General features: G+C 48.5%; 1 protein-coding gene across 2 annotated transcripts; it reads left to right on the top strand.

The window, feature by feature from the left end:
• The first annotated feature begins 12,633 nt into the window (after positions 1 to 12,633).
• CEP68 (centrosomal protein 68) lies at positions 12,634 to 21,179 on the top strand. Of its 2 annotated transcripts, XM_082302540.1 has the most exons (7): positions 12,634 to 13,426; positions 15,558 to 15,980; positions 16,486 to 17,940; positions 19,034 to 19,156; positions 19,386 to 19,482; positions 19,948 to 20,094; positions 20,801 to 21,179. In XM_082302540.1, the coding sequence occupies exons 1-7, from the start codon at positions 13,424 to 13,426 to the stop codon at positions 20,830 to 20,832; spliced, it is 2,280 nt and encodes a 759-aa protein (XP_082158666.1). In that variant the 5' UTR covers positions 12,634 to 13,423; the 3' UTR covers positions 20,833 to 21,179. The 2 variants fall into 2 exon arrangements, with proteins under 2 accessions (XP_082158666.1, XP_082158667.1); XM_082302541.1 differs by lacking the exon at positions 12,634 to 13,426 and having other exon boundaries at positions 14,782 to 15,980.
• The last annotated feature ends 473 nt before the right edge of the window (positions 21,180 to 21,652 follow it).

The raw sequence follows: 21,652 nt of genomic DNA, 5'->3' as shown, positions 1-21,652 counted from the left end.
TTGCCATGTTTTGCATCAATATGAATGTCTAGTCCCATGTAAAGCTTGTTGGAGCAGTTGGATTTAAGGAGGTCAACTCATTCTCACAGCAAGATTTTAATCAAGGAAATCTGACATTCCTTCTCTTGGAAACAGATATCATAGGATTCATATAAACCATGAGTATTCGGCTCTTAACCTGCCAGAAATCTGTAGTCTTACAGAAGCCCTACTTTAGACTTAAAAAGGTGCTAGTTCTTTTGTTGTTTGCAGAACAAGAGGCAGCTATGGAAGCAGGAGTGCTGGGTAACTACTGCTTGTCAGAACATCTTCTTGGTCATTTTTTTATCATTTATGTCAGAATTTACATTTCTTGGTTTTCTGTGATGTACCCATTCCTTGCGATAGCTATGATGCATTCTAGAACTCTCTACCTGGATTATTTTCTGGAATATGAGAGATCCAGTATTGCCCTCTCTCAGACTGTAAAAAATGTGACACATTCCAACAACTGCCACCGTAACGATGTGGATCCTGGTGGAAAGCCTGGTAAGAGAGAAGACTTGCCATTTGCTTTAAGTGGTCAGAGTCCTCAGGTAAGGCCACTGGGAGAAAAATGAAAGGGCTGTTGAGGGATGTGCATTTTAGATGCTGTTCTTGATCTGCAGTGTAATGTGTTACACTGGGAGCTTCCTGTTCCAGGAGGCTGTGAGCTGAGAAGGTGCTCAGGAGCCTTGCATGTGCAGCCAGGGGTACCTGCTCTGCTCTGCTTTCACCCAGGCACTCCACAAATCTGGTGCCAGTGTGGTACTTAACTCCAATGTCTCTTGACTGGACATTTATTTCTGTTCTCCTGACATAACTGTAAATTGGAAACCTTTAGTCATTTGCTTTTTTTTTTTTCCTAAGAGGAAATAAATTCCATCTAGAAAACACTATTTTTCTATTTGATTTTAGGTTGGGTTTTTTGTTGTTTTGGGTTTTTTTCTGGAAGGTACAAGTTCTCTCCTCAGCTCGTGTCCTACCCTCTAGTACAGGAATTGCTTTTTGAGAGAAAGATACAGAAATTACTTGGTGTGGTTCTTGGGGTGTCCTGTGCAAGGCCAGGAGTTGGACTCGATGATCCTCATGGGTCCCTTCCAACTCAGTGGATTCCGTGATTCTATGAAATACTGCATAAGCCTTTGGCATATGCAATCCCACTTTGTCTCTGATGTCATTTATTCTTCCACTTTTACCTTTTTCGGTGAAGTTTCTTTGACCATTTTTCACCACCTTTTATTTTTTCTCTAGGATTGACTTTTCACTCCATGCTTTATCTGTCACTGCCTGATCTCATCCTGTTTCCTGGAATACCCTATGTTCTTTTTATGTTTCAGTGGCTTAGGAATAAATAGGAGAGTGGACGGAGTTTTGAGGGCTCCAGTTTGTATTCTGCTTTGCTCCTGTCCTGAACTCAGCAGAAGTTTGTGAGTCTTGGTAATTTAGAGTTGCTCTGAGAGTGCAGAGCAGTATCTGTCTCTCACACTGAGAAAGATGCTTGTTCTGTGCTGTGAGATGCAGCTGTAGATGCCTGAAAAGCTGTAGTGAGCAGTGGAGGGTGCCAGGACTCGACTGCTTTTAGGATATTTTCAGTAAAGATCCTCTATTCCTAAGAACTGAGCTTCAGCTGAGTCTTGGTAATTGCAAAGGGCTTTAAACCCTTCTGGGGATGTCTCTTTCAGTCAGGATGGTTTTTGTGTGGAGAACAGACTAGAGCCAATCCCAGGGCTTCCCCTGCAGGGATGTGACAAACAGGACTGTGTCCTTCAGACATAACAGAGATGTGCAGCCAGCCAAAGTACCACATCAGTTGGTGAAACAATCTCTGCTTTGTCTTCTCTGGGCAGCCCTGAGGAGGCAATGCCCTGAGCTGGAGGTGGTGAGAGACTGGGAGGATGGTATGAGGGGCAGGAAGGTTTCATGGTGCTTGCTCTGTTCCCATGCTCTTCCCTGGGCATTTGCTGTGGCCGGTGCCAGAGATGGACATTACCCAGTGCCACCATTCTTACTCTCGTGTGGTTCCTCCTTATTTTGCAGCAAGAATAGGGAAATCTGAGGTGTTTAGGCAATTCCTCTTTCAGTCAAGTCAAAGTCCCTGTCATCTCTGTGACTGACCACCCAGCCATATGTTGTAGGTTGTGTCCGCAAGAGCCTGCAAAAGGGACAAAACCACCACCTCTTCTGCAAAGATTTGCAGTGTTGGTCAAGAATCTGGGCTAAATCTTCACTCTGGTCCTCTGCTAACACAGTGCCTTTCTGCAGCCACTGTAAAGCATCATCCTGTTGGAAATGATAATTTTTCATCCTGACCCTCCCATAGGCAGTGAGCAGTGGGCCTCAGGTACCAAGTCAAAAGACCAAAAGATAAACTCTCACCAAAGGAAAATTGTCACATCTTCACTGATTTTACCAGAGCCTTGGCAGTTCATAATCACAGAGCTGCCTGTAATGACTGATCCAGTGACAGATGAACAGCACAGAATTAGGCAGGTTGCATAAGTCCTATACCAGTGCTTCCTTTTCTATAGGTTTACAGATATTTACGTGTCTTGCACAGGCAGTAGTGTGGAAGATAGTGAGTTGCAATGTTTGGAAAGCACTCTTAAGACACAGACCAGTAAATCTTGAGGAATAATGAACTTTTCAAAAATATGAAAGGAATCAAATAATGAAAGTATGCAGAGTTGCATTGTGCTAGAGGAGGAATGACTGATGGAAAGGAGATCAGGTGGATGCATTTGCTGGGCTAATTTGGGGGGAGCAGGGGAGCTGGTGTCACTGTGAGCTGCAGTTCAGAAAAGGGATGTGACTTAGTCAAGGACGACACAGTGCCCTGTTCTGTCTGCCTCCTTCCAGCTCCACCTGACATGCCATGAAAGCTTAGGCTCAGGTAAATTAACAGACATCACCATGGATTCAGCATCTAAACTGGGAGCCTTGACAGCTTAGTTCCTGACTAGTTTCAGGGGGAGAAGGAGTTTTTCAACTCAAACTCAAAGTTGTCTTGTCAGTGTGGGTGACAAAGGTGGAGAAAAAGAAGGAAGAGCTGGAAGGCTGCAGGGGCACCGTCACAGAAAACAGGGTAAGCAAGAGGATAAAGGAGCATCTTTTCCTTGGCACTTTGATATAGATAGGATCAAAAAGGCTGCAGGTGTTTATCCGGCACGTGGCAGAGACAATGCAAATCCCTGCCTGCTCCTCGGGCGGGATTTGCAGGGAGAGGCAGGAGTGCTGAAGTTTCTGAAATGCATCTTCACTGAGCAACAAGACAGCATGCAGAGGGCCAGCGTGGAGCTCTGATAAGCTGCTCCTGGCTGCTGGCCATGACCAGAGGAATAGCAGTACAGTTCTGGATCAGGGATTGACCCACATTCCTCCTTGCAGGGTAGCTGGGACAAATACTCCTCAGATAAATGCATGGAGACCATTATTCTCCGAGGACAAAGACCAACTTGTTATCTATGGGAGCATATTGATGAAAGCCATGTTCACTTGCTGCTTCAGTTTCTGGCTGGAGGAAAAAGGGTTTGACAAATGATCTAAAACTTTCTCCAGGCTTTGGGCGATACATTGAGACAGTTGTCCCTGAATATTTTAACTCTGACAATAAGTGATCAAGAGCCTTATTTGGCTCCTGTAGGTCTTCACATCTGAGCACTGTCTTGGGAAGTTAATGTTAACACAGAATTCATTCTCTGCATAGGGTCTTTACAGACATTTGTGACCAGCAGGCATCAGTTCACAGCTGCCCAAGTGAATGAATACAGAAAAAGGTGAAAGAACTCTCTCTTGAGTCACATGAAGAGTTGCCAAGCAGGCTAGGAGCAGACCCTGAGTCCTGAAGCCAGATTCATTGTTAGCTAGCAACTATCACCTCCTTAAAAAAATCCACACCTAAGGGTTTAGAGATATATTTGATTCTGTACAGTTTTTAATAGAAGAAGAAAAAGAAAATCTCTTTGATTCAAGAGTTTTCACAGTGTGGTTACTCATCAAATTATATCTCAGTGTCAGCAGCTGCATCATCCTTAACAGTTACGAAACCTCATTTGGATTTAACCTCAGATCTCTGCGCCAGCAGGTGAGGACTGTGGACATTTCAGCAGGCCAATAGCTCTTATGTAAAATCCTGCTCAAGAAACACTTATACTTGTTTCCCAAGGCCACAGATGCTGCTTGCAAGGCAAGCGGGGCTACCAACAGGAATCAGCATGAGGAAATTATTTTTGAGCCAACTCTGTTGCAATGCAAAGTTAACGGTGTGGTTTTAAGCCACAGAGACCATGAAATTCGGTATTAGATGTTCCTTAGGATAGCTTTCACTTGCTCCTTCTGGGAAAACAACACAGAGAAAGTAATGCTCTTCCTTGCCAAGCATGTATTTAGCAATTGAAACTAAACTGCATATGGCATGTGCATGCAACTTAATTGCAGTTGCGTGTTGCAGAAGGAAATTACTAAGGGAACTCTTCTCTCAAGGAACTGTTTACACATGTCTGAATCCCCCAGATTACATTCCCACAGAAAGAATTGTGCTTAACCATAAAAACTACTCCAGATATTAACTGATTTGGATTGTAGCTTTTTTAAGGTCCAGAAGGAATGCCACAAAAAGGACAGGCCAGGGCCTTCACTGATGTGCATTGATGTAATTTCCTGAGCTTTCCATGGCTTCTGGATTTCTGATGGAGATATCTCCTTACAGCATAGGGGATTGGTCTAGGCCTTTTAAGATGATCCTGATCAGCAAAGCAGCAGTAAAGCAGTGTTTTTAGAACTTCTTCACTGTAACTAGAGGCATTTTACATGCTCAGAGTATTCTTATGATGTGGTGCCTCTAATAAGGAAAAAGTGTTTTCCTAGTGGTCAGCGTTGATGCAGAAGGAAACTTCCTCATGTTTTGTTCAGTTTGCCTTTTCTGTATCCCTCCTGCAGTGTCTGTTGTGTTCCTTGGAGTCTGCCCAGATCCCAGCAGGATTAGGCTCCTATAGTATAGGGTAGATCAAACTCAAAGATATTCTGGCCCCATGTGAGGACATGGACTGTTTCACATCCTGTTAGGAGGGGACGAAGACATGGTTTCAGCTTTGGAGAGCGTCTGGACTGAACAAACCCTGCTTCATTAAGGCAATACCTTAATGACTTTTTACACTTAATTGGTCAAATAACTGTAACCAAGGTGGCCCAGCCCTTGCTGCCTCCCTGCTCCGCTCCACAACAGATGCTCTGTTGACGTGTCTTCCCTGAAGGCCACTGTGGAGGTGATGTGTTTGCCATCCATGAGCATTCCATTCTTTTAAGAACACAATCTTACTTAAACTTCCTAAGTTACTATCCTGGCTGCACTCTTATAAGGTCGTGCTGTATGGGATGGAGACCACGCACAGAACCACAAATAGCTGAGCAGACCTCTGCTCCTGAACTGCTTCTGGTTACAGCAAACTGAGACTGACTCACTCACACTTTGTGAGGGTGAAGATATTGATTAGATTTTGATTAATCCCTCAGACGCAGGGATAGCAGGAACACCCCTGAACATGAGGAGTCCCCTTCTGCCTTATTATCCTTAAAGGTGCCTTGTCCTGGTTCCCTTCAGGACAAATTCCAAGTTGCTGTTTGGCTTTCAAATATAACTATGCACCAAAGCTGAAAGACTCCATTTTCCCTGGAGACAGGAGGGAGAATGTGATGTCCTGGTGTGAGACAAGGAAAGTTGTTTTCTTTATCCTGTGAGCTCTCTGACAGCAATCCTGAGGTGTGTACGTGTGCGTGTGCTTTTATTTCTACCTGAACACATATTGCTCTAATTAGGAGGGAGGATTATTGTATTTTTATATGCTAAACCATTTGATTAATTACTTTAATAAAAAGATGAACTCTGAAATTCACTGCCATCCACTCCAGTACAATCCAGTAACACTGATGCAAACGTATCTGCCTTCAGGTTAAAACCTTGTGCTTAAGAGTAACCACTCCATTGAGGAAGAGTTTGTGCCATGTGGGTGTGTTGATCCTTATGAATATCTGTAGCTGTTCCTCTTTTAAAGCTTTGGGTTTCATCCTTGTGACTCTGTATCAGCCTTTCCATTGTCTACCCAGAACAGATGGTACGTGCACATATGCAAAAAAAAGACCATACTGCTGTGTGTGGGCGTGTGTGACCCTGGGGCAGATGTTACAGATGTTTGTTGTGTAAGAACTCCCTGCCTACCTGGGGAGCAACCAGTCCTGTGGCTCAGGTTGGGATGGTTTGTTGTATTTAGGAGGGTGACACAATGGGATACTCTCTTTTTCCCTTCTCTCATGGAAATGTATATTTGTTCTCTCTTTGTGTAGCTTCTCAATCTGAAATAAAAACCACCCCAAACAGAATTCAGGTTTCCATCTTTGTTTGGAGAAGTCCTGGCCTTTTATTTGGATCAGCCTTGCACAGGCAGTGTGCCATCCTGCTGGACCAGGCTCTTAGGCTCTGTCACCTGAGCAAAGACTCCTTTGGAAATGCCCCTGGATGAGAATTGTGCACCTTGGTGTTTGGTTCCACTTTCCCAGACTGTGCCCTTTGTTGGCATGCTGGTGTCACTGATTGCCAGCATTTAACCCTTTCCCTGCCAGCATTTCTCCAAGCCCTCTGCACAGGTACTGGGCTCTGAAGGGGCTTTGGGAGAGCCTGGACTAGCAGTTATGCAGTGGTGGGGTAGAAGGGCTGACAGACACACCTGTTGCCCTTCTTCCAAGCCAGCTGACTTGGTTCCTTGGAGAAGGATTGAGGAGTGAGAGTAATCATTCGGAAATGCTTTTCAGTAGGCAGCTGGGCTGGTAAGTTCAGGGTCATTTTAGATTTGCTACACAGTCCATCCAAGCAGTGTGCTGGTCTCAGAACTGAGGGCTTGGGTTTGCCATCTAAGTGTGTTTGATACAGCTTTTCCATGAAAAGCTTATATATCTCCAAAGGGTGGATTCTGTCCTGAGATGCACACACATAACATCACAAATCCATCTACATCTACTTTGTAAATGTAGGTCAGTTAGTTGTGAGCATTAAACTCCCAGAACAAATAAACAAGGGGGCAAAATTTGCAAGAATTGCAAGCATCAAAAGCAAGAAGCATAATTTGAAGGACCTGCTCACATATGACTTACAAATTGTGGCTGGTGTTATGCCCTGGTATGTGAATCTTACAAAACCATCAATGTGGTGGTTTCCCAAAAGCTTTTCTGACCCCATGGTTGTGTCTTTGAACCCCTGAGGAGATATCTGGAGGAATGCTAGAGCAGGGAGATGTCCTCTGGGACCAGAGCCTGGAGCCATTCACATGTCAGCTTTGCATACAGGTTTTCTGAAGTCTTCTCAGGTGGTTGTCAGAGTCATAGTGACTTGCCATTTGAAACCCATGAAGTTTTATGAGACCCATGGAAAAGGTGGAATGATTGCTTGTCTTTAATGAGAACTGAGCTAAGCCTTAAACTGAGTCCCAGCTGCCTCCAGCCAGACATTATTAGCACTTGTTAGGTATTATTATGGATAAAGAAATAAAGTTTCCTATGATGTTTCAACAAGAGATAAAAGTTGGATAAGTTCGAATTAAAGTTTAATGATTTTATTCTGGTTTTCTACCACCACATATAAATCTGGCCACCTGCTTTCCAATTTCTTAATTTTATCTTTTTATTTTTTTTAAAGAGAAAAAAGTATTTTTGGGGAAATGCTCCTCACTTCTTTCCTCTAAGAAGCTCTAGACAGGCAACACACATTTCTCTCATTCACATGAAGAAAAGCATTTAAAAGTAAATTTATTACCAAAGCCACTGCTATTGTTCTAACTTAATATTTGCAGAGGAAATCTAATTATGGCCAATGAGCAGATTAGTCCTTTTTTTTAATCCCCAGTTTGTCTGATTAAAGTACATAGAATTATAGGGAAGTGCTTCGTGAGTTAAACAGAAGACAATACCATTTGTTCTGCCCCATAATGAATGGTTTGATTCACACAGGTTGTGTGGTACAGCTGCACTACCTGGTCACCTTTAAAACCTGTAGGTTTGTTGAAAGTCAGATCTCTGCTATGTCCCCATTATGAGCATTGAAGTATCAGTGAATCATTGTAGGGGATGTTACAGAAGGGGAATATGGTATTTATTTACATTTTAAGCCCATTTTAGCCACCTGCACTACAGATTTCATTCACTCTCAAGCAACAAGTTCAGTCCAGCCCCAATCACTTGTGTGCAACATAACCACAAGGGATGATGCCTGTGAATTCTTCACTCAACCTCCCAGTTTTGGGGCAGTTGTTTAACAATCAGTAGTTGTTCTGTGATGATCCTGTGCTGCAGTCTCTCTTCCTGCCTGGCTGCAAGGGAGGGGAATGGCAGATGTGATGCGTTGCCATCCTCCTGCTGTCAGAGAGGAGGCTCTCCATCAAGTGAGGTGTGTGTGCAATGGCTCAAATTATCAGTCCCAAATTCTCTTCTGGTGTCATGTGTTATAAATTCAAGCCGTTCTTACCTCCCCCCAGCTCTGCTGTTTCTTCTGGCACTTACATAAACAGATTTTAATTTGTACCAATCCCAGTATTTCTGTTACAAATCTCTGTGCTGACGACTGGTTCCTGCAGATCCCAGCTCTGGTTTTGAAGAGCTTCTTGGTTCTGCTCAAAGGGCCAAGACACCCCAGCAACTGGAATGAAAAAGAAGTCACTCACATTTCCCCACCAAGAGCAGAAGTAAAATCTCACATTTAATAAGAAAACTTAATTCCAATTATTCACTATCTGTTATAATTCACACAGATGAAAAGCTGCCACTACTTCTTGACCACTTGGCTCCTATTTCTTTCACAGCAACTTGTCACCTCCCTCAAAGGCAAAGCATCTGGACCACACCAACTCCATCCCAATCACCCTCCTCTGCTCCACAGCGCCTGGCCCTGGTCTGCAGCTGTGTGAGTGTTTTAGAGGGCCTGGGTAGAGGTAAGGCGGTGCTGTGAGGGAATACAAACGCCTGGAACCCCACCTTTGTGGCTACATCTGTTATTGCTGGCGGGCTGGCCAGGCTGTTCGTGGTGTGATGGGCACATCGTGTGGCCAGAAAGGAGAAGTGCAATTTCTGTTTGACCTTTTCCTTGGGCTAAATCCTACCACTCGGTCCAACTGTGCAAACAAGTGGTAAAACGACTCAAATTGCCCAGCTGCTAGCACTGGACAACGCACCCAACTCCACACTTCTCTGCTGACGCTAAAATACTTGTCACTCTAGTTTTCCCTCTGTTCTTCCTTAATCCTGCTTTACATGTTTCCTTTGTCAGCTGCCATGGGTGTGCTTAGGTCGTAATTTTGGGTGCTTCTCCAAAATCAGGAAGAAAAAGCACCAGCTACCTTTTTTAGGAAGTATTCAGTTAGTGCAGTGATGATCTAGAGGAGTGATGGGAACTGTGCAGGCTTCAGGCAAGTCTTCCCACGGCTTTATAAAGAAGTGAAAGCAATGTGGTTGTGCTTGAACCTGCTTATTTAGGCATTACCAGAGCAGCTGTCCAGCTGAGTGACTGGATTCCTCGGGAGCCTGCTGTAGTTCTAGGACCGTAAGTAGCTGATTAGTGACTTCAAATGTCAGAACAGAGAAAATCTTCAGGTCTTACCTGGAAAGAAGGCCTGGGAAAATGGAAAAGTGTAGGGCTGAAGTTCACAGCAACACCAGAAAAACTGACAGTCTGGGAAACAGAGACTGGAAAGAATTAATCTAGATAAGAGTAATTACCTGCACTAATACTGGTGGGAAACTGTAGGTTAAGGAGCAGGATCAGGAAGTTATGGGCAGTCAGAAGCAGGACTCCTGTCCTGTGAACAAGGCAGATCCTGTTCCAGGGTGTGTAAGCAGGATCACAGCCTGGACTACCACACCGGTTCTGCCTAAGTACAGCCAAGCCCATGCTGGAGCTTTGGATCAGTGTTGAGTTTCAAAGAAATGTGGCCCAAAGAATGAGAATCAAGTTGAGAACAAAGAGAATGGTCCAAGATGTGGCAATCCTGACCTCTGGGGAAAGGAAAAGAGTTGTTAGCCTTGAGCAGAGACGGACAAACATCTGCAAACGCCTTTCAGAGAAAGGTTAGGCAGAGCAAACAGCATCCCGAGCAGTTTGTACAAAGACTAATTAATATTGTTATCAATGCTCTGGGAACAAATAGGTTAGGTCCAAGTCCTGCATTTGCTGACGTCTCATCCATCCCAAATATTTGCATTGCGAGACTGAAATTTGATGCTGAAGATAGTTCAGATGCTATGCAAGAACATATGGTGCACCTCCAGGCTTCAGGTTTCATCCCAGAGAGCTGGCTGTCTGGCTTGTATCGTGAAACCATTCAGGGTAGAAAGAAATAAACTGATGTGCCAAAGACTCTGGATAACTGCAGGTCACTGCAGTTAGGGGCATATTAAACTGAATACATACAGGTGGTGTTCATGATGGATCCAGTTCTGTACAAAAACCATGGATATTCCCACCAAAAAGGTAGCTTCTCATATATCAGAAATACACTGCTTTCAAATCTGATCATCATAAGGAAGCTCTACTTCATGTCATAGATACAGAGATTACTGCTGAATTGTCACATCCGCAGGTGCAGAGAAATAATTTGTCTTTGCTGGGAAAAGAACACGTTTGAAAGAATCCTGAGGTCTCAAATCAGCAAGAAAATATCCTTGTTAATCTTTGCCAGCCTTGGGTGACTTCGGGTGGGAGTTTGGCTGGGTTGACCCTGTATTATAGATCAAATAGGCCAGTTTCTCTTCAGCGAAGTTCCTAACAAAGAGGGCCAGATGCCAGCAGAAGAAAATCGTTATTTTCCCCCTGAATTTCTTAAATAATCTCTCCTTTAGATCACCAGTTGATTCCCCCCTTGTTTATTGACACCCACGGCAGCCCAAGCCCAAGGGGAGGGGAAAGAGTTGTCGGCGCTTTGGCTGTTCCCGCAGACATCCTGGCACTTGTTTGATCGGGGGCGGAACAGGACGCGGACCTTTCCTGCCGGGGCCGAGCCCGCAGCCGGGTGCTATTCAGCTCCCAGAACAATGCCTGGCAGCTCCCGAGTAATTGAAACCGGCTAAAAACAGCCCAGCCTGGGGATGAATCATGGCCCATCCGTGTTTGCTTCCGCCTTTCCACTCGCCTGAAATCAGCACGGCCTCTACTGGCAGGCAAGCGGCTCCCTGGAGAATAAGCAATAAACAACATTTTAAAGGGATTTTCTTTCACAAGGGCTTTGCCTGTGTGAATTCCAATGAGAAGCCAACTCTCGAAAAAGTGTGCACATCCGGGACAGAGGGATGTGCAGCCTGCCGGAAGACTTGCTGTAACATTCATCAAAGAAACCCCAAACACAGAAATATTACACAGGAACAGAGGGGATTTGGGCTTTTTCCTGGCTCTGAGTGCTTCTGAGAGCACCCACCACGTTATACTGCAGCGTCACAGCTCCTCTTCCTGAAGCGGCCCTGGAAAACATATTCCCACTGTGTTTCTCCAGGGAGAAAAAGCAAGATCTGCCAGGATGTAAATGGGGCTGGCTCCACTGGGTGCAGCAGAATGAACCCAGTTCACAGCCACTGGGAATCTGGACCATAACACTGGGATGGCAGAGGTGGAGCACACTACAGGGCCAAGGACTGTGGCCAGCACCAAAGCACTAGCCAGGGACTTGGGATACCTGTACTGTTCCCCTCACCCTGCTCCCGAACTGATAAGCAAACCCAGGATGTCTCTTTGGTCCTTCCTGGCCTAAAGCTGGGAACAATGTTGTCCATAAAGCACTTTATGAGATATTTGACTTCTAGAAAATCTCTGCATTATGTAAGAAATAATCTCCAGGAGCCAGGTGACATGGACCAAAAAAAAAAAAAAAAACCCAAACAAAAAAACCAAAACAGAATAAGCCAATGGACAGCAACAAGGAGAAAGGTTTGTATTTGTACATGATATGAGAACTTGTCAGGATATGTCCACTCCAGCCACCAAAGAAAGGTCTGGCCAGATACAAACCCCAGAGCAGCCTGCTTTAAAGTGTGGCATGGGGATCTTCCCTGAAAGCTGCCCCGAGGGCAGGGCACGGCCGGCGTCCCACAGGGATCATCCCTAGGACAGACCACCGGAGGGAGGTCTTGCACCGGGACTGCCTCCTTCAGCCGTGCCTGAGGACATCGGGATCCCTTCCCATGGCGCGGGCAGTCGTGGCTCGCGCAGCGCCAGTTTCAGTCGGTTTGCAGCCAGGGCACAGCTGAGCCACGGGAAGGTCAATACAGGGGTACAAGGAAACACCCTGTTGTTTACACAAGCTGCTCCAGACGCTCCTCAGGTTCGCGGGGCCCAGCGGGACCCGGACCGGCAGCGGGGCGGGGCGGGGCCGAGAGAGGCCGGGGCGGCTCCGGGCCCGGGGCTGCTCGGGGGGCGGGGCCGAGACTGCTCGGGGGGCGGGGCCGGCGCGGGGTCAGCGCCAGCCGCGGGGCGGGGCCGTCCCGAGCTCCGCTCCCATTGGCTGTCGGGCGGCGGGGGCGCGCGTGCTGACGCACCCGGCGCTGCCATTGGCTGCTGGCGCGGAGGGGGCGGGGCGGGGTCGCCGCTCGGTGAGTGAGGGCCGGGGCGCGGCGTGAGGGGGGTCCCGGGGGTATCCCGTGGGTACCGGGATTCCAAAGGGAAGGTGGTCCGGGACCCCCGGGTGCGGCGCCTCCTCGGCTTCTTTGTCCTTATTTCTGGTCTTTTTTTGTTTAATTGCCGTTTTTTTCCAGTGGCGGGCAGAGAGCGGGCGAGGAAAGGAGCAGAAAATAGCAACCCGCAGATCCCGCAGGCCTGAGAGGCGAGAGCGGTGTGGGTTTTCCCCAGAACAACCCCAGAAATGCTCCCCAGCCAAAGCGGAGCTGGAGGGAGACGGAAATTCCATCAGCATCCGCTGCGCTCACTGAATTCCATCAGCCAAGCGATACGCACGGGCAGAGGGAGCCCCTCCTTGGATAGAGCCCTCCTTGTCCGCCGGGCTTTGTGCAGCGCCTTGGCCGGCAGGGCCCTTCTGATGGCGTGAAAATGCTCAGGGATCGCTTTTCAGGAGAGGTCTCTGCGGACCTTCCCTTTGAAATGAATGAAGCAGCCCCACTGTCTTCCTCTGTTATCTAAAAACACGGCCGCGGGTACCATTTCTGGGAGACAATTGAGGGCTTGGCTGTAGCTGGGAGTTTGGGCTGTTTTCCTGTGCTTTTGAGGCCAGTGGAAAGTTTCCACCGTGCCTAAAGGTGTGGTCGTACATCCCTCCTCAGTCCTGCCCGAGGATTTGGGATTGTTTCTTCCTGTCGCAAGGGTTAATCTGGATGCGTCGCTGCCACAGGCAACCTGACCTCTGAATTTTTGTGGACTTGTTGGAAAATGGTGAGAAACCTTGTTTTCTAGACGCTCGTGTGGTTGGGAGTTGCACTTAGTGGCAGCAGGGTTTTCACTTTGTTGTTAAATACGACTTTTTGCCCGATTGTTCTGTGTGTGGGATGTGTGTGACATCCCCGTCTCGTTTGTGGCCGGGTGTGGTTTGGATATCCAGCTCCCTCTGAAGTTAACTGAAATCAGCTGCCTTAATTAGAGACTTTGGGAAATGCAGTGAGATCTCTGGTGTCCCTTTAAATACCCTTACAAATCCTGCAGTAAGCAGATTTACTCTCACTCCTGTGTGTTGGCAGGTTTCCTGGTTTCTCTTCAGCATCCAATTAGCTTCTGGAGATTTAATGAACCTGTGAGCCAGCACTTGCTCTTTTTTTAAAGACCAATGGCATCGTAGAAATGTAAATCACTGCATGCTGCCTCCATAAGATAACAAATGATCTTAAGTTCAGAATATTTGCCCTCCTCCACACAGTTAGGAAAATAACAGATGGGTCTTGACCTGTAAGTTTTATTTTATGTTGCTTAACACATGCTTTTCAGATTTAAGATCAAAATTCGATGTTTTTACAGTTGTTTTTACTGGGCTGACACCTGACTCAAACCACTAAATCTGCTGGAGGTAAAGATGTTCAAATCCCTTTGAATTTAACGTGGCATCTTCTGAAAAATAAGGCTGTCCTGAGCTTGGTTGTTAGTTACATACAGCACATTCACTTTTAAACTTTAGAGGCTGCTTTGATGCCTTGTTAACCTTTTCTTTCTTTTATATGTGTATTTTTAAGCCACGTAACAAGGGTAGGTTTATTGATTCCGTTTTTTACAGCAACCCCACTTCTTTGTGTGGAAACAGGACCTTTCTGAGGGCAGGAGAGAGCAGTGCCATCCGTTTCAGATAACGTGATGTGCGCAGGGTTGGCTTTGGTGGCAATTTAAGGGGTGGAATGGGGGGGTCCAGGTGTGGGCTGGGCGCCGCTGGGTGAGGGCTGGCGGAGCTCGGGCTGTGCTCGTCCCCTCGGCAGCTGCTGCCGTGCGGGATCAGCTGCCGGCTCTGGGGAGGGGACAGGCGGCTGCGGGAGCTGCCACAGGTTGTGCCTGCGCTGGGGATTTGGTTTCCCCTGGGGAGCCGGCGCGTCCTCCCGCCGCTCTTTGTTCCCAAGCCCGTGGGAAAACCCCGCTTGTCGGAGGGAGGGGTGGGTCATAAAACGAGACTGTGACAAAAGAGCTGATGGAGGGAGTGAGCATCAACTTGTTTTCCACTTCCAAATATTGTTCGGGAATTCTTTTTTTTTTTTTTTCTTTTTCTTTTTCTTTTTTTTTTTCTTTGTTTGTGTTTACTGTTGATGCTCCCTTGGCTGGTCTCTGCTGGCACTAGCTGTGGGACTACCAGCAAAATCACTCTGCTGACATTTCCCTGCTGCCAGCACCTTGGTTTGGGCTGGAATTGTTGGAAGAGGCTGTGTTGGGTCTCCTTGATTTCGCTCAGGGGTTGTCCTGCAGCAGCTCCTCACTCAAGCCGAAGCGAGTGGAAGCATTTCCATAAATTAATTTCCCAAAGAGTTAATTTCATGAATTGAGGTAGAAGCTGCAGAGCTGAGCTCCAGGTTTGAGTTTTACAGCCTCCTACCTCCCCCTCTAACTTTTTATAGCTGCTTCTTGCTTCTGGGTGGCTTCTACTTCAAGGTTTTGGGTTTGTATCTTTAAAAATGCTCAGGCTTCCACCCCAACAGCCTTCAGGGCTCAGCTACACCAGTAGGTGCTTTGTGTCTGAGTTAATGATGTCTCATTCAGGCCCAGTGACCTCATGGTGCACAAAGTGCTGGTGACATTGGCCATCAGTGCAGGACTCCAGTGCCAGCAAGGTGTAAAGCCCAGGTTTGTTCCTGGCATGGCTGGGTTGGAATGAGATTTTCCTGGTGTGTCACATCTTCAAAACCAGGAAATGCTGCTGAGATGTGAGCGTTTTCTCTTTCTGCTGTCCCACCTGACTATACCAAGATGCTTCTTTATGAATTTCGGGGTCTCACCCAGGTCATGCTTAAGCTCTTCGTTATTGGGCAAACCCAGTTTTTGATATGGAGACAAGGGGGGATGGTGAGATGCCATTGCTGTGTGCTGTGCATTTCAGAGAGCCCGAGGCTCAGCATCATCCTGTGGAAGAAGCTCTGTCCTGATGGCTCTGGATGTGGGAAAGTCACCTTCTGAAGCCTCACTGAGCGGGAAGGCCGAGGGCGATGGGAGGTGGGACAGTGCAGATGTGGAGACGGACTTCCCAGAGCTGGCAGGGAGCCTGCAGCGGCTTTTGGGGACAGAGGAAGCCAAGCCCAGCCTGCAAGGGACAGAGAGCGTGGCAGTGAGCAGACATAGTCACATGGCCACTGGTGTTACCCAGGGAGGCTCAAGCTGCCACCCAGAAGTGTCTTCAGCCTCTGCACCTGGATTTCCCAGAGCAAGAGCAAACCCCTCAGGGAAAGGGGCATTAATGGATGCTGATGGTGGCCCTGTGCCTCGTCGAGTTGGCCACTGGTTCCTCTCCTCAGGAGAACAGCAGGTGAGAGGGTTTGTACCTGCAGGTGTTGCTGCACCACCAGGAAGTCCCAGGAGAGGTGGGGACTTGTTTGTCGGGGCTGGTCCAGCAAGGGCTTTCCATCTGTTTGTCAGATCTGTTTGTCAGAGTGTGCCCACCCCTGCCCAGGATAAGATGGGTGGTGAGGAAGGGCTTGGGCTCCAACACCCAAGATGTTGCCTCCATTCTGATGTTGCCAGTGCAGAGCTGGGAACTTGCTCAGGACAGTGCTCTTTAAATAAGCCTCTTGCTGCCAAATGACTCGTGCAGCTTCCCAAGCCCTTGTCCTCAAAAACAAGCCCTGCTCTGAGCAGCTGCAGGACATCCCACAGATGGAACAGAGTTCCACTTCCAGCCTCAGCTGATGGCAGGTCCAGGGTTGGGCTTTTATCTCCATATCCCGGCACAAAGGAGCCTTTTGTCCGGGTGCTGTGCTTCATTTCATGCATGTCTCTCTCTCCCTTGCCTTTTCCACCCCGTCTTTGAGCAGGTGAAGGCATCGGGCTGTTGGGACCCGGCGTCCAGCCCTCCCAGCCAGCGCAGCTCTGCCGAGGAGAACATCCTTGCTGGCAGCCGCCACGATGTCCATGTTGGCCGTCGGAGACAAAGTCTGGGAGCTCAATCCCCGTGTCCTTCCACCCCAGAGCTCCTGCGGCCCCAAACCCCGCCCAGCCCCGGGAGCGCCCTGCGGAGCCGCTCCGTGCTGAGCCTCTCCGCTCTGTCCTCAGAAGGGGACGGCCCCTCCGAGGAGCCGTCCGGCAGCTTGCCAGCCAGCACGGATGTCCCTTCTCCTGCGGCCACCACGGCCGCCCAGGACCTGCGCTGCCGATGGGGAGCAGAGGGCAGGGCCCTGCAGAGGCGGGAGCCCCTGGGCCCTCTGCTCGATTACCGCAGCGCCGTGGGGCGCACCCGGGAGATCTCCTCCTACCAAGCCGATTACTGGGCCTGTGCCATTCCGGATTCACTGCCCCCATCCCCGGACCGCAGCTCACCCCACTGGAACCCCAACAAAGAGTACGAGGACTTGCTGGATTATGCTTACCCGCTGAGGCCGAGGTACAAGCTGGGAAGGATGCCGGAGCCTTTCTTCCACGACTCGGGAATAGGTCTGGACAGCTTTTCTGCTTCTCCTGAGGGCACATCCAGGTCCACCAGCATCTACGGCCGAGCTGGGCAGGCTCGAGGAAGCAGAGAAAATGTACTTTGGGAGTTTGTGGCCTCTGCAGAGAGATTCTCCACCCCGAAGCCTGGAAAAGGAGGCTGCTCAGGAGCTGGCTCGTACTGTGAACCTTTACCTATTGCCAAAGCATCATTTGCAAGGAGTGCTTCCTCTCATCCTTCCAGAGGTTTTGCTAAGGATGTAAGGGTTGAATCAGCTGTGCCAAGCTCACCTGGGTGCCCTACTGGCGATGGGAGAAGCTGGGCTACCAGAGGGAGCCCCTGCCCAAACTACACAGGGCAGGCAAAAAGCACCAGTAGGTTTTTACCCACCACAGGAGTGTTCCCCCTGAGGAAGGAGTGGGAAGGTGATGAAGAATTTCTTTCCCTGCCTCCGAGACTACAGGAGCTGGAAAGGCTGGCTCAGTTTTTGTCCAATCTTTCCTTAACTATAAGGATGCCCAGGCATGACCACCATAACCTTCCACGTGACAGCACCAGCAGGCAGCCCCTTTCATCCAGGTTGGCTCCTTTCAGAGAAGCGAGAGGCAGGGACAACAGAGGGAATATTGAGGGTTATGATGGGCTGTGGCAACACCGCAGCTCCCGAAAGCCCAGCTGGGAAGACATGGAATCATATGGCTGGATCCATAGGGATCCTCTCCAGGGGCGTCATCTACCATCTGGTCTCAGGGACACGCTGGATGGGATGTACCTAAATGAACCACGGGTCAAGGGGCATCCAAAGAAGAGCCAGCAGAGCGAGTCCCTTGTCCAGTGTGTTAAGGTAGGCTGAGACCAGAAATAAAGTTTATTCTGGGAAGATTGCACATAAAACATGCCTGTCTTTATGGCACAATTAATTAAGCTTCCTGTTCTGCATGATGTGCCCCGCCTGGCAGCTGGTGGTAATTTATGCAGAGGGGCTCACCAGAGCAGATAATTCCTTCTGATGGAGCAAGAGCCCATCTTGCTTTCCCTGGGGCTCAGTGTCACAGGCCAGGCTGAGTAGAGATGTGGCACTCAGCTGGGTCCCCCAGCCCGCCCCTGCTGCAGGCAGGAGGCAGGAGCTGCAGCAGCTCTGAAGGGTTTCCTGATTATTTTGTGGATTATTAAATTTGTCCCAGCACTGTGCTCCCACCCTCCTCTCCATCTTCTTCCCACCCCAGTGCTGGGATGAATTTGGAAACGATGCTGGGCTGTTTGCACAGGAGCGTTATCAAGCACATAGATGCAAACTCATCCCCTCCTCTGCTATGGAAATAACTCAGTTGATTCGAAAGGGTCTTTTCTGTATTTGTCATGCCAAATTGCAGTGCCAGGGAAAAGCACTGCTTTATGGGAAACTCCTGAGGAGCAGGAGCGGGTCTTGATCCTGATTTTGATGCCAGCAGAGGCTCCTGGGTTTCATGCAGCATCTTACAAAAATAATCCCTTACTGAGATGCTTTAAAAATAAATGAAAGCACTTAATTGAATGAGACAGTCCCTTGGGGAAAAGCAACTGCAAATTAACTGCCTGGCTCCGGTGAGGAGGAGGAGGGTGAGGATATCTCTTGGGCTGGGAGGTGGTGGAGGCCAACCTCTTCCTTCAGTCTGGGTGCTACCAGCCTCCAGCACCTCTCCGTGCAGAGATTTCATGGTGACCCTCAATTCTTGCCACACGGTGAGTGCTGGAGCTGTGCAGGAGTTCAAGTTAATTTTTGCCTTTTTCCTGTTGACCCTTGGTTTCCCAAGCTTAGGGATGTTTGTGTGCTGGTGTTGGAGACAAACAGGGAACAGGTGCTTTCCAAAACACCACTGGCTCATCTTTTCCTGTCCCTGCCCTATCTCTGTTGCAGAAATAGATCGATGACCCCATTTTTATGCTTTGTTGAGCAGATGTTTTGCTCCCAGCTGGAAGAGCTGATCTGTTGGCTGTACAACGTGGTGGATGTCACTGGCAGCTGGGTGCCACCCTCACCAGATGCCGAGAGCGTGCTGGCATCGCTGCACCGCTACCTGGTGGGTGTCACCCTTGCTCTGCTTCCTTCCCCCTCTCCTGTGCTGCAGGCAGCAAGCAGTGGGAAGCCAGGCATCACTGGAATGGTTCAGGGTGCACTGGGTTTGCAAAGCCAAATTCGGGAGCACCAGGAACCTGCTTGGAGGAAACTGCTCCCTGGGCAACCTGCCACAGGTGTGTCTCTTTCAAAAACCCTTCTAAGCAAGGCTGCTCTTCTCCTTGCCTTGCCAGGAGTTCAGGAAGGATGTGGCTGACCACCGGAGCCTGACTGAGAGCGTGCTGGAGAGGGGAGAAGCTCTCCTGGCCTGCATGGCGTCAAATTCTCCAGGTGAGGAGGAGCACTTGTGTGGGGCTGCTCATGGACATAGGTGATGCTGGTCAAGGCATCTGCCCCCCCAAAATCCCTGGCCCAGCCTGGCTGGTGCCACAGCACACATAGAGTGGTTGCTCTGGTGATTTAGAAGGGATTTCTAAAGGGTGGGCTGTAGCTGCAGTCACCAAAGGGGCTTTAGAGGTTGAGTGCTGCATTATGGATGGGCTTTCTTGCACAGTTCCAAAGGTTTTCTCTAAGATCCCCTATTTCTGCATCTTCGTGATGAACCTGGAGCCTCCTGGGTCAGTCCCCACCCCCTGCAAATGCTGCATCACAATGGGGATGGGATGAACAGCACATTATTGATTTTTTAACACTCAATTTCCTTCCAAAGTCTGCCTGGGCAAGCAGAACTCTGCTCTGACAGACACTGAATTATTGCATTCCTGTCACCTCTATTCAGACGTTTTTGCTTTCCAGCTCTGAAAGACACGCTGGGTCTGATTGCCAAACAGTCAGAAGAGCTCGAGAGCCACGCAGAGCACCTGTATGAGTCCATCCTGGCTGCTGTGCGGGGCAAGGACGCGCTGCAGGACGAGGGGGGTGCAGCACACGGCTGCTCCATGGGTAAGCAGGGGGCAAACCAGCCTTGCTGCAGTGGGCAAAGAGGGGAGGAAGCACAGGAACACTCGAACTAGCAAACACCAAACATCAGGGTCTATTGTTACTTCTTTGAATCTGTTTGGAAAGCCTGAGAAGGCAGCAGGGAAACTCAAAATAGCTGCCCTGTCATGTTTAACCGTGTCAGGGAAAGAGCAGTGCGGGTGAGCCAGCTGATGAAACCCAAGAGCGCGAGGGGAGCGATGGCAGCTCTGCAGGGACCCGGCAGGCAGGTCCCAGTCACTCAGGGCTGAGGGATGGCAGCAGTCCAACATAGTCACCTGCTCTCCCCAAATCCCTTGCACAGCACGGGAAAGATGAGAAAGGGGTGTCTTTTGGCTTTGTATTTTCTCAGAAACATTCTGATTGCTATATAATGGTGGGAAAGGCAAGCAAGTGAATTCAGGTATAAAATAGGGGCTAGAAAACTTGTTTGCTTATTTCTTGACCATCTCCCTTCAAAGAAAACTGGAGGCAAGTGTTTCAGGGGTGCCAGCCCCTTAGAAGAGGATAACAATGGTTTAATTAGTGTTTGGTTTGTTGTGGCTTTTGAATTGCTACCTTTGCCCAGCTGTACCCTCTACACTGGTGAGATGGGGCAGTAGAGCTGGGGGTTTCTTTCTTTGTCAGACTGCAGGCAAAGCACAGCACCAAACACCTCATTTTATTTCAGGTGCTGCCGAAGTCAGACCTAGGCTGCATTAGCCCATCTCAGGAAGGCCAAGAATTGCAGCAAGCACCAAACCACCTCCATCACCTCTCCAGAGATGCCAAAATCTGTGTCCAGTTGCCCACAGGGCTGATTTCGGCATGGGTTTGTGCCAGGGCTTGAGAAAGGTGCCCTGTACAGAAGGTGTGCGGCTGCTGAGATGTCTGGAGTTGTGTAAGGAATGTACAGCTGGCCTTTTCTGGTTTGTTATATTAACATAGCTTCCCTTTTTTTATTGAAGTGGGCTGTTCTGTGTTAGCAAAACATCAGGAACACAGAGTTTTTAACTGAGCAATCCATAGTGTGCCATGAGCTCGCTAAGTAAAGCCTTGTGATTTTAATAGCCCTGTTCTCATGGTTTGTTTATGCTCATCAAAAATAGGTGTGAGAAGCCAAGAAATAGCAACTCCTTCTGGTTCTTGGGAGCAAACTGAGGGCCTGTTTATAATTACCACTCCCTGCTGAAGCAGGGCCTACTTAACTTTCAATTTTGTTATTCAAAAACACAAAAAGCCATGATACTGAATCCCAATAAAGCAATAAACAAGTGAGTACAGGCAGGGAGGAGCAAGGTTCTGTGTAAGCTGCTGGTTCCTGCTGCTGGCAGGAGCTGAGTTAGTGCTGTGCTGGTTTCCTGGGGTAAGGAGTCGTGCCTTCCCCCCCTTCCAGCTACTGCAGTTAAACCACTGCTCAGAACATTCATCAAGGGTTTCCAAACCCCTTCTCCAACAGAAAAAGGGCAGCTCTGAAACAGCATAAGGTAAGTAGCCAAAAAAAGTTACAGAATGTTGCTACTTGGCTTTAATTAACCTTTAA

Source organism: Coloeus monedula (assembly GCF_965178545.1).
Source record: "Coloeus monedula genome assembly, chromosome: 2".
NCBI lineage: Eukaryota > Metazoa > Chordata > Aves > Passeriformes > Corvidae > Coloeus > Coloeus monedula.
This window is presented reverse-complemented; position numbering and strand designations above follow the sequence as displayed.